Source organism: Gavialis gangeticus, unplaced genomic scaffold, assembly GCF_001723915.1.
Source record: "Gavialis gangeticus isolate Ggan-Ray unplaced genomic scaffold, GavGan_comp1, whole genome shotgun sequence".
Taxonomy (NCBI): domain Eukaryota; kingdom Metazoa; phylum Chordata; order Crocodylia; family Gavialidae; genus Gavialis; species Gavialis gangeticus.
Window position 1 is genome coordinate 16,121,648 of NW_017729030.1, and position 13,067 is coordinate 16,134,714.

General features: G+C 39.5%; 1 protein-coding gene across 1 annotated transcript in view; it reads left to right on the plus strand.

Moving 5' to 3' along the window:
- The window catches only part of AP1AR (adaptor related protein complex 1 associated regulatory protein), a gene marked incomplete at its 5' end in the record, with an annotated part of 40,774 nt that overhangs the window by 17,042 nt on the left and 10,665 nt on the right, over positions 1–13,067 (plus strand). The window contains 7 exons of the mRNA XM_019521822.1: positions 376–402; positions 2,198–2,223; positions 4,190–4,286; positions 4,943–5,041; positions 8,387–8,448; positions 9,026–9,099; positions 10,026–10,154. Of these exons, the coding sequence (XP_019377367.1) occupies positions 376–402; positions 2,198–2,223; positions 4,190–4,286; positions 4,943–5,041; positions 8,387–8,448; positions 9,026–9,099; positions 10,026–10,154 (514 nt within the window). The remainder of the gene's footprint in view (positions 1–375; positions 403–2,197; positions 2,224–4,189; positions 4,287–4,942; positions 5,042–8,386; positions 8,449–9,025; positions 9,100–10,025; positions 10,155–13,067) is intronic.

Here is a 13,067-nt window from a genome sequence, read left to right on the forward strand (position 1 = left end):
CCCCCCCCCCCCCCCCCCAGCGGGACTTTGCCAGCCTGCAAGAAGCTCTTTAGCTCTTTGCAAAAGTGACAAGTCTGCATGTTTCCCCGTTAAAATGAAAAATCTGCGCTTTTCTCAGTTAAAAGGGAAAATCCATGTTTTTTTCTGGTTTTCTGCAGGAAACAAAACCCAGATTCCTGGTTATTAGGTTTTGTAGGGATGTTGATCAGACAAAACATAATATCTATTTTTTGCAGTTATTTTGATAAATATTTTGTCTTTATGTAACATCTCTGTAACATAAACCAAACAAACAAGTATGTTATATTAAAAGAAGTACAGTGTATCAGAATGACCAGGCTTATCAATAAGTCTTTGTTTTTTTTCTCTTTGCAGTTTGAAAATCTAGTGGAAAGTGATGAGGTAAGTACTTCTGTGCTGTATTATAAAACCTAGTTGTAAAACGTGTTTTTTATTAATTATATGTAGTCCTAAGATTAATATCTCCAACCTAGTTGTAATCAACTCATGCACTGATCTATTTGGAATGGAATTGCTGCTATTTAAACCATTAAGTTTCCTTCCCCAGAATGCTAGTACTGTAAATAATATTCTTCTGATTGGGAACAGTTTTTGAGTGGAAGAGGGATAGCAAAGAAAAAGCACAGATTCTTGCAGTCCTTTGGGAGAGGGGAGGAGTTGTGGGTATTTTGAAATCAGATTTTTCAGAGGGGGGTGTGTGTGTCCTTCATAACTAAAAATAGTCAGTCAACTGAAATGTAAGAGCACTAACATTGTCAATACTGTGTTTATATGGGCAATTTGAGGAATGTTAGTTTGGGCCCTAAACTATTACAGGCTCTAATTTGAACTTTTATAGAAGCTTTGGAGGCTGTACTGAACCCCTTCTAGTAGTATGCGCCTTAGAAGTGCTCTCTTGTGCCCTGAACTTCATTTCTTAAGCCAAATGCAAGGAGGTAGGTCACTGATTATATAGTTCGTTAGTTTCTTATTGATTCTATATCTGCAGTCATATGGAAAAAGGACTTCTGCTGCACAACTTTTTTTTGTCCAGTTTACATAATTGTAGACCTTTTTAAACTTAGCCTAATAAATTCCTAATGAAGGTATTCAAATCTAATAGTCCTGAATCTGCCAAAAAAATACTACTGCCTTGACTGGAGCAAATTTCTTTGGTGAGGTATTTGTAGTATTTAGTTCTACTGGACAGCATCAAAAACAAGAAACAAAGAGCAACAAGCACAAAAGCCAAAAGGAAAATTTTTTCTGATCTAGCTCTTCAGAAGTGTTTAGATAAAGTTCTAATCTATACTTTTCTAGAACAAGACAAGCTAGGAAATTGCAGCCTCCCCTGGGAAGGGATTGCCTAGGTCTCTTCTCCCTTTGTAATGGAGAATTAAATGAACAGATCAGTGATGAAAACCACTGTTCTACAACCTTTTCTCATTTTTGGACCCTTAAAAAATTTCAAATGGAGGTGTGGACCCCTTTGGAATCTTCAGATGGAGGTGTGGACCTCTTTTAATTGTAAGTGTGGGTATTCACACACTTTTGATTGATCATAGTAATCTTTCATGGACCCCTTAAATACTGTCTCTGGGCCCCCCGGGGTCTGCAGACCACAGGTTGAAAAACACTGATGTAGAAAGTATGGAATGGAAAGACGTACCCAAAGGTACTTTGTCTGAATCAGACAACGGCATGAATTATGTAAGTTGTATTGCTGAGGAGATAAGGGACAGAATAAACTGACTTGCTAAAGCTGTGAGGTATTTGAAAGAATGTCCAAAATAAGCCTTACAAATTCAGTGACAAGCAAGTTCATCCTAGTAATGATAGACACTGTTGTCAATGTAATCTTAAAAAAAAAATTGTAAAGTTCCCCAGTCCATCAAAGAAAACAAGCGTTTTTCATAAAGACGAAAAACACTCTTGTTCCAGGTGTGGTTCACAGCTGGGTAAAACTTGAGTAGCTAAGCAGATCATTAGAATAAGGAAGGTGGAACTTTATTGCGAAGTCCTCAGCATTCTGGAGGTTTTTTTCAGCAGCCAGTGATGAAACTCTTTGCATCCATCTACACCAGTAAAAAGGTCAAATGAACATTGACTTGTTTCTATTTTAAAGATTAATTGGGTAACATGCCTCTTAATTACTTGGATTTAAATGTTTAATTTGTATTTATAATTTAAATTATAGGGGGAGAGCCCAGGAAGCAGTCAGAGGTAAGAATTATTTGTCTCAAGTGCTTTTTTTCCTGATTAACTTTTCTGTCATCTCTGTTATGTATGAGAAGGTCTGAGCTTACCTGTCAGAACACATACTGACACTCAGCTATCTGTTTCAGAAATTTCTATTATATGCTTCTAAATGGGTAATTTTATTCATTTATATTTCTGTTTCTAATAATTCATTAAATCTAACGCAACATTAGACAATTTAGAATGAAATGACAATATTGCTTTAGTCTGGAACAGGAAAATCATCTAATATATTGTGTTAGTTTTTGATACTTCTCCTTCCTTCATTGAAAGGCTGTGACATTTGGGTTTTTTTTTCAGATGTATTTAAGTTTCTTCATTAGTAGGTATTGTTTTAAAATACATTAACTGATTGTGCATAAAATAGTCCTAAACAGCTAAATGAATATGCTGATAAATAAACCAAAGCTTAATATCTATACAGCAAGACTGCTGTCATGTTTAAAATATAGGTATAAAAACTAAAGTTAATAACTTTCTTCAGTTGTACCAAGGTAAAGCTGTGCAGACGTTCTGTCTATATTTCACTTCCGTTACCATTTTGTTGTTTGTTTTATCTTGCCTCTCCATTAAACTTGTATCTTCGAGGTGTAGTTTTGCTGTATGCAAGCAGTGCAAAAGTGATTATGTTTGTAGCATCGCTTCTGCCTGCCCCACACACTTTGCTCAGTACTCACCCTGCCAGGTCTCCCTTGCATGCAGTGAGAGCAGGCTGGAAGGAAGAGGCTGCATGCTGCTTCAGCTTCTCCCTGCAGCACACGGGAGGAGCAGCTCTGGGCTGCTCCCATGCCTGTGTCAGCTGGGTGTTAGACTGGTCCAGGTAGGAGCTGTGGGGAGGAACTGTGCAGGGAACCCAGCTCAGCCAGGGACAACAGCAATGGTGTGCAGATTCTTCCTTCCAGTGTCTGTTCTCTGCCAGAGAGAGAGAGGGGATTCAGGCTGAGAGGAGGAACTTGACTGCTGCTGATGGTCTCATGGTCAAACCAGGCTCCCTGTACTGCTGCTTCCCAGAGCTCCCAGGTGAAGCAGTCTGATGCTTGATTCTGAGACCAGGCTTTGTTTTCCCCATGTTGAACAAGGGGAAAACCTCATTCTAGAACTGAATAAATACAGTAATCTGTTTCACACATTCAGTTGTTTGCCAGTTTTAGCTCCACTAATTTAAGGAGTGGGGAAGGTATTTTAGTCTGCCAGTCCACCTGTTGGAGAATGTATTAATTTTATTAATTTAATTTTATAAATTTCATTTGAACTTTTTACTAACGAAAGGTGTTTTGGTTGTCTCAACATGCAGGACATATAGTGATGTTTGAGAGGAAACACAAGGCACTTTTACATGTGCCCCAGGAGTTAGGAGGGGGTCAACTCTTTTTAATTAGAGTGACTTGGAGAGTCACTCTAATTAAAGCACTGCTGTGTCTCATGTATCAGCTCTCCAGGCTTAAAAATGGTGGCAGGGATGCTTGAACTAAAGCTCTTCAAACGAGCTTTAGTTTAGGTATTCCTGCTGCCATTTTTAAGCACATGGATGCTGATACATGAGATGCAGGAAGCTGCTGAAGCATAGTAATTGACACGCTCCAGCAGACTCGATTAATTAAGTCCATTCGATTATTCCATTAATCAAGTCTTCTCTGACATACTGGAATTACAGCACATCAGAGCAGCCGCCATGCTTGTGTATAGGCACCCACAGTGAATGACTTGCCTTCAGTTCAGTGGGACTTTAAACTGTTTGGATGTGAATTGTACTTTTAGCTTCCTACTATGTTTGGATTAAGAAAACAGTCAAATTAGACCATGAGAAACAAGGCTGTTTGAACAGTTTAGAGACCTAAATTAACTGCCATTTATTAGCTTGTCTCTTGTAAACTGTAATTGGAGACTTAGAGCTAAAGTGTGCCACCATTTTTTTTCCTTCCTCTTGCAGACCTCTGACTGAGGAAGAAATTGCTGATCTGAGAGAGAGGCATTATGATTCCATTGCTGAAAAACAAAGAGCAGTTGATGTGAAACTTCAGTCCGAGGTAAATAATTGCAATGGTTTGTATTACATGAGTAGTCTAATGATTAAAAATAATGGTCTACTTCAAAAAAGAACTCAAAGAACAAGACCTTTTGATTTGTGGTGAAAATTGCTTTTGCATTATTTTTTCATGTGTTTAAGAAAGAAATATTTTTTATAATGTTCACTTAAATTTTAACAGTTTTCCTTGGGAGAGCAGAATGAGCTGTGTGTGGTAGTCAGGGAAAAAGGAAAAATGTTCTCAATGAAAAACGTAATAGACCCATCTTAACCTGTTGTGGCAACTCACTGAATATGATGTGGGGATTAGGGATCACTTCAGATTAAATGTCTTTATTTAAATAAAATTCAGATGCTTCATGTTTGACATTTTCTACCTTACACTATAGTGTTCTTCATAAAACTTACATATGCATTTAAAACATTGCACGGTTTTCAAAGTATCCATTTAACGAGTCATTAGTTTTTTTTCTTAGAATCAAATTACAATACTGTAGATAATCAAAGTTTCTGGTGATTACGTGCTGTGGTCAGTTTTATTTTTTGTTTGTCTTCATGAGTAACATTTTCTTTTAATTTAATAAGCTTATGTTTGTATTTATAGGAAGATAGATAGGTTCTGCTTTTGTTAACCCTTATTATTTTGTTTATATACAGTTAGCCTTACAAGAGGAGAAGTTAAGAATAGAAGAAGAGGCTTTATATGCTGCACAGCGTGAAGCAGCCAGGGCAGCAAAGCAGAAAAAGCTTTTGGAGGTGAGGGGAAAAAGACCCCAATATATATCAGAGCTGCTGTTCTGTTTTTGTGTGTACAGTTTTATTTTCTTAGAAGTTATATTTGAGAAGCAGTTTGGCTGGCAGCAGTGCCTGTTTCCATGTGTAGTGCCTGCAGTCCTAGCATCAAGTATTTTTATCAGAGTAGCTCCCATTTTGTATAATGCAGCTATGCTTATGAACAGTGATGTTAAATAGCTGGTGCTTATTGCTTTGGGTGTTTTCATTAACCTTCACTTAAATTAGGTGTATATGTATATATGTAAATTAAGGGGGGGGTATGTATGTGTATATACACACTTTTGTTATTCAGAGAGCAGTTGCTGGTTGGTCTTCTAATACTTATTGCTTTTAGTTCTTCATATGGGTACAGTTTTATGAATAGTAACTCTGGGTTAAAAATCCAGCATGCCTTTTTTTAAATGGTACACTTCACTGAAGAATGTGATAACATTGTCGAAAGATTGCAAGTATGTAAATGTTCCATCTGATTTTTTTTTTTTACCATCAGTTTGAACATACTTTAATTTATATGGGGTGGTGGGGTCAATTTAAGTGGAATTTGTGGTTGTGGTCGCAATATATCCAGGAGAACAGGACTTCTGCCAGGACACTGATATGTTACTTTTAAGCAACTTTTATCAGTCCATGTATCACCTCACAGAAGAAAAGAATCCATGCATTCACAAGATATCATGGCAGAACAGTTCATCAAATCTTCAGTATTACAAGTCTAACAACTATAATATTTGGAGTACAGTTTATTAGATACTATAAGGCAAGGATAAATTCTAGTTGTCTTCTACTACCATGTGTTCCCATAAATTCCAGGTGTCTTTCTAGTCTACATTTTTTTTCTTATCCTGGTACCATGTTCTCTCTTCTTTCTTGATCTTTTGAGACTGACTGCACTTCTGGATTTTGTTTTTGTTTCTGCTCCTTTCTGTGCTTAAAATAGACCTTCTTAAGACTTCTATAATACATCTTTTATTTTTAATAAAATTACTTTCCTTGAAAAGGGACTCCAAATCCCATTAATCAATAAAAAGTGGAGAGGGATAGGAGGAAGTCAGTTAATCTTTCAAAATATTTAAGGTTGTGTAAGAGTGTTGTAACCATGATAGTCTGTAAACTATGCGAGAAGCAAGGATTTCTTTGGGTGAGATCTATTTTTTGGATCAACTGTGTGGTTGAACATAAGATATTCTTCCTTAGGTCTGATCACAAAAGATTTTAAGTGATTTTTATTAGCAAAAATGATTTGTTAGCTGCAGCTAGACAAAAACAGTACACACTTTTTTTTTTTAAACTATTGTATAAAGTATATTTTGGGAATATAACCTCAACCTGTAACACTGACATGATGAACTAGAAATCGGTTCAAAATACGTACTAATTAGCAGCAATTGTTGGTTTCTGTGTACTTTCTGGCAAACACTGTTCTACTAAATCAACAAACTAGTTTTTAATTGGAAATATAGTATTATGAATCTGATTTGGACACTGTGATTCTTCTTAAATATGCCTTAAGTGGATTGTTTGATTCTAGTAGTAGTCACAGTGGGTGTCTTTACAAGTGCTTCGAAGTGGGCAAGGGAAGGGAAAAGGGGGGATACTCTAATTAGAGTGGCTCTTGGGAGCTACTCTAATTAGAGCACCCACAGTGTTTCATGTATTCAGTGTCCTACACTTCCAAATGGCAGCGGGAATGCTTTAACTAAAGCTTGTTCAACAACCTTTAGTTAAAGCACCCCGGCCACCATTTTGAAGTATGGGGATGCTGAATTACATATGCTGCTGAGGCTGCTGCAGCAGATTCAATTAATCAAATCTATTTAGAACATGTTGGAGCAGGTGTCGGGCACATGTATAGGTTGCCACTGTGACAAAAATTGTTTAACTAGGTGTTATATTAGCAAAAAGATGTCCTGGGACTTATCAGTTTGCTGCTTTTCTTGTTGTTTGTGCTGGATCCACATAAAGAGATAATTTCAAAGAATTTGTGAGAAGCTACTTTAACAAATTTAAAGATGGATCTATTGCATACACCAGTAGCTAATATCAAAATTGACTTAATTTAGGTCACTGGCAGTGTTATCCTTTCCTCCCTCTAAACTGAATTCTGCCCCCAAATAATATCATGGAATTGTGGAAAAGGAAGGCATTCCATAACTTTCCAATTCATCAGAAAATTGTCTAATTATGCAGCAATGTTCGCTAAGTGTTGTAGGACCTCTGCTAAGAGAAGACGTGTTGAAGTAATAACTTAGAATTGTGTTAAGTAATATATTTTCATAGATTCATTCAGCCAACCAGAAAGAATCCTACTGGTCATGTTAGAGTGCTTACATAAATCTTTCGTTTTACATATTTCCATTATCCCCCACTTTTCTTTGCTCTTCTCTTTATTATACATCTGGGTAAATATGCAAACTGTGTGTGTCTATGTAATCAAATCCTAATTTCACTTTTAGCTTGTATTAAATAATCTTATTATGGGGGAAACAGTTTACCTTTAAAATATATTACCAGATTTTTTTGTCCAAGAGGTCTGAGGAAGTAAATGCCAGGCAACTTAAAACATCAAGAATGAGTGAAACCTCCTTCTTGGGGCTGAAAAGGGGATTGTTTTATTAGACTGTCTGTCCCTTTTTTTCAAACCCTTCTTGCATACAAGTATATAATGAAGCCTGTAAACTGCAGAATTTAAACAAATCAATAAGCTTTGGCCACAACAAAATAAAGCTTCTGCTCGTATAAATCAAACACTTGCAATGTGTCAGTATTCCTTTGTGCTGAAGTAAAATAGCATGTAAGGAAATATATCTTTCTCTTTTTAAAAGTAGATTTCATTAGGATGTCAGCTTCAGTGTTACCTATTGATCACATTCTAAGGACAGAATAAACCAACCAGATCTTCAAATCTCAGCTCCTTCTAGAAAGCCTTACTGGCTATACTGAGGATACAATAAACAGAAGGAATAAAAGTAGTTTGTGAGCAGGCTGCATCTCATGATCAAATTTGCATACAAAATGTGCAAGAAGGCTCTTCCCTTTTCCATTAAGATGTGGAATTGTTACAAAGACTGCCTTTGGGATTAGGAAGAAAAGAACTGCTTGTATCCATTACATACTTGTGACTTTTTTCAATCAGATGCTTACTTAGGTGAAGTTTCACAATGATTACCCTAAATTAGGGGAGCTGGAGGTGGTAGATTCTAAGGAAAAAGCAGCTTGTCATCGTATGACATTTACAAATAATGTTGTCTGTTTCATTCTTGAAAATTTGCTGATAGATGGCAATGTACACTTTTTTTTTTTTGGTAGCATCATAGACTACAAAGGATAATGCAGAGAAGCCAAGTGGGTAATAATGGAGAATATCAAAGGTAAGACATGAAACAAAGTTTTGGTTTTTTTAATTGTTAAGGAATAATAAAAGATTTTCAGCAGCTCTCTTATATAGCCCATACACTTTTTTGTTAGCAAGGGGGGGAAATAGTCATTCATGCGTCTATGTTGTACTGCATTTCACTGGGGTTACTAAAATTGTGCAAACAAAACTCCATCCCACTTCAAAGTCCCTAAATTATCCCCCTTCCCCAGTGTGGTGTTCTTAATGACTTTTAAATTGTACATTTGTGTCATAACTGTAGACTAGTCAAGTGTAAAATAGATGAATTAGGAAGGCATTTGCCAGTCTTAGAAGACAGAGTTGCGGACTTGGAATAGTGGGAGTTAAAATGATGTTTATGTAAACCTGGTAGTTTTACATAAGCTCACTTTTTCTTTCATCAACTTTATAATTAAGTATTTAGGTAGGGCCCCAATCGGGTTGCCAGATGAGGACTCACTAAAAGATGACCATTCACAGAGACTTAAAAATGATAAACCTAGATACATTCTGAAGAACTGTAAATGCCACACATTATCCAGGGTGATGGTAATAATGTATTGTTTTTACAGCACAGTGGCAGAGGAGGATTTTGATTCTTATTTAAGAAATACAAAATTCCAATATGAAGCATTTCGGAGTAGTAGTAAGTCTCTCATTGCTTTTTTTGTTTTGTTTTGTTTGTTAATTGTTTGCTAAATATCTTGAGGGAGCAGATTGAATGACTCATTCTCGGAGGAGAACTTTTACTGTGCCCTTTTTTTAAATATATACTTTCTAAATAAGGCCAGGTAGGACCGTGTATCCTTGCTTTTTTTTTTTTATAAAGCTTTTGAGGCATCTCTAGGTGTGCCTCTTGTGCATCACAGGCAGATGTTCAGACTGTATCCAGCATTCAAGCAGAAGTTCCTTCTAGTAAAATAAAGTATATATGAATTTGATGTGTTGTAGGAAAAGTTGCTTGATATTGAGATGAGCAATTATTTTGGGCAGAGGGCTGCTTACTGAGTTTCGGCAAGCAATCGAGGGCCGCATGACAAGCAGCCCAGGGCAGATTAATATTTTCTAAATTTTTTTTTAGGGGCCCCACAGGCCGGATAGGATGGCCTGGCGGGCCGCATCCGGCCCCCGGGCCACATTTTGCCTACCCCTGCTTTATATGCATGGCACACTTAAATGAATTACAACTGATAATTGATAATGCTTAGATTTTTAACTTGTATGTTGTTACATTGTCTATTTAAATCACCATACACTTTTAAATAGCAGCAATGGAGGGGAAAACAGGGGACCCGAGTCAGTATGGGATCAGCAGCAGCTCTGGGCCTGGGTAGGCACTAAAGTCAGAGCTTCAGCAACCACCTGCTCCCCCCCACCCCCCGTGTTCTACCTGAATGCAGGATAAAGAGCTTCTTTCCCCATGTTAAATGGGGTTCAGAGGGAGGGACCCTTGTCTTGGTTCTAGTAAGTACAGTAGATCTTGAGTAAAAGTCACTGTCAAAGTGGTTGCTTTTCCTGTTAAATCTTGAAGCCAAGAACATGTTTGTGTTTAAAAATACATTTTTGATGTAGGACTTTCATCTGATGCTACTGTTCTGACCCCAAACACGGAGAGCAGCTGTGATTTAATGACCAAAACAAAATCAACAAGTGGAAATGATGACAGCACTTCATTAGACCTAGAATGGGAAGATGAAGAAGGTATTTATTCTTTCACATAGTTTGTCATGCTGACCTTACACTTGTCAAAAGTACTAACCCATGAACTGGCATTAAGTTTAGTCTTCCTTATGTTAAATGGAAAGAAGTGGTTTAACCCTTTGAAAACATGCTTTATTAAATGTTTGCCTGTATTCTGATTACTGCAGTGTTGATATTGTTCAGAAAGTGTGACTTGGAAATACTAGCAAATTAATAAACTCAGCTGTACATCTAATGGGAACATATTAATTTCCTTAGATTTTTCAGAAAATTTTGCTTTTTTGTGTTTTAGCATTCCACACTACCAGATCTAGCAGTAAACCTACAACAAAATGAATTGTAAAGAAATGCTGCCCCCTTGTGAATTATCAAGCAGCAGGAACAAGCTACTACTTTTCCTTTTGTTGTTTCACTACTTAAGGGTAAAACTAGTCAAATTTTTCACTGAAATGGTTTAATCAAAAGAAGCTGATTTTTAGTGAAAAGCTTTCACTTCGAGAAGATGTGTTAGCTTGAATGAAACTTTTATCAGGCATACTTTTCAGGACTTAACCTGAGTTAGTGCACATACCAATGCACAGTAATAGCATTTTCTCTTGCCCCTTCCTGTTAAAGCTGTGTTCATTTTTGTTTAAATAAATTATCATTGGGAGAGAGACAAATACTAACTTGCTCTTTAAAGCTAGTGGTCACTTGGAACATGGGAGAACCCAGGGTCAGGTCTCTTGTAAATGGACAGGATTTGAACTTGAATTTTCTACATTGCTGGATTAGTGCCACAATTAGTGCCACAGTCTCTTGACTGCTTGGATATTCTTATTTTTTCTTTCTCCTCCCACTTTCCACAAAAGATTCTGAAACAAAGGGGGAAGTAATGTTGAACATTAGTGTTTTATGAAATACTGGTTGTTTTCCAGACACCTCTAAAATGTAGGTAGAAACTTTTTTTCCAAAGAAGAAAGCTGGCAATAGCAATGAAACTACTGGTAGACACTTTGAAAATGAAGCGAGCTAGACAGTGTGGGGGCTGCTAAAACCACAGCACTGACAATATGGTATATTTAATCAGTGGTGTTTAATTAGCTGTCAGTGTTGTGGCAGCCCTGAAACTGACTAGTTCCCACTATTTTTAGGGCTCCTGCTAGCCCTCTGAAAACTGTTTTTTCTCTCACCATTTCTATTGCATTTAACAGTTGTGTCCCCAGGGGGTGGAGTACAGTTATATTAAAGGGTTGATAGTTAGACTGAAGGATGGATTTATGGTTTTTAGGGCAGCAGGGCAGGGAGCCTGAGCTTGAAGAGGAAAGCCCCCACCTGTCCCCACCCCCCACCACAGGCTCTGCTCCAGCTGCACTGCCAGTGGGCTGCTGTAGCAGCTGCTGTAGCAGCCACCACCTCCCACACAAGAGGCAGCAAGGACTTGGGCACTGCTGCAGGGGGCTGCAGACCTAGGTCCCTGGCCCTGTAACCCTGGCAGCTGGGGGCCCCCTCCAGCAGGGCTCAGGGGGAGCATATGGGGCTATGGGGGGGGAGCAGTGAGGGGCTTGGACCTGCATCATGGTGTGCAAAGCAGGCAGGGGGAGCTCAGATTTTCCATAATTAAAAACAAAATCAAATGCCAAAATGTATAGGTATTTAGAGTGTATTTTATTATAGTGATTGATGCACTGGTAGGCTTCCAAATTGCTTTAAAATTTTAAATACATCAATAAAACAATATTTAAATAGATACAGATATATAGATCCCTCTCCTTCTGTGTGTGTGTGTGTGTGTGTGGAGAGAGATGGACAGATGGGTCTCTCTAGATAGATATATGAAAAAAATGAGAGATCTCTCTATAGATATATCTCTCTCTCATGCATGCGTGTGTGTGTGTGTGTGTGTATAAAAAAAGATAAAAGCCTTAATCTATCTGTCTGTCCATAATGCTTTATTAGCGCTCTGATTGGCTGACAAATAGCCAATCAGAGTGTGAAGAAACATTTGGACAGGTGGCAATGCACTGCCATGATGTCGGGATGGGGGGTAAGGCTAGCTGTTACCCTCCAGCCTGCTCCCTGTAGGTGTGACGATGGAGCAGGGGGGCAGCCACCAGAGCTGGCCTCACACCCTTTGCTGCAGGTGATGGCAGCGGCCCAGGGGGAGAGCGGAGTCAGGATGCTGCAGGGGGGTGAGGCCAATGGCGCTGGCCTCCACCTGCCCCTCCCCGCTTCCATCATTGCTGCCTCCATGGCCAACCTGGTGGGGGGGGGGGAAGAGCAGACCCAATGCAGGGGAAGAAGCAGCAGGCATACCATGGTGGTGAGGAAAGGAGAGGAGTGCGCCCAGGCCCGATGTGGGGTGGGGAATGGGTCTGGTGGGGCGGGAGCAGCAGGCCCAGCCCAATGTGCCCTGACACAACAGCAGCTGGGGAAGGGGAGGAGCAGTCTCCTCCCTGCCTTGGACCTGGGCCCAGTCCTCCCCTCCACACCTTCCCACCCCGCACTGGCCCCAAGCCTGCTCCTCCCAACCCCGCTGCCACCAGCCCTGGCAGCCTGGCTTTTCCCCACCCTTGGGCCCAGGCCTGCTCCTCCCCTTCCCCCACCACTGCAGCAGGGAAGGAGGGGGGGAATGGGCAGATAGATCTCTATGTATCCAAATGCCAAAGTGCCTGGCAAGAATGATGGGTAGGCGGTGGGGACAGAGTGCTGCTCGGCATCTGGCTGCATGCAACCGTCACCCTCGCTGTTTGTCTGTCCCTGTGTGCCCCCTCCACACAGGAATGATAGGGCGTAGCTGTAGGGTGTCACATGGGGAGCAGGCAGGGTGGTGCACCCACCCCACAGCCATGTGCTGCAGCCAGTGGGCACTGCCTGTGCCCCTTTGCCCACTCCCCTCGTACCCTGCAGCTCTGCGCCATGCATCCCCCCACC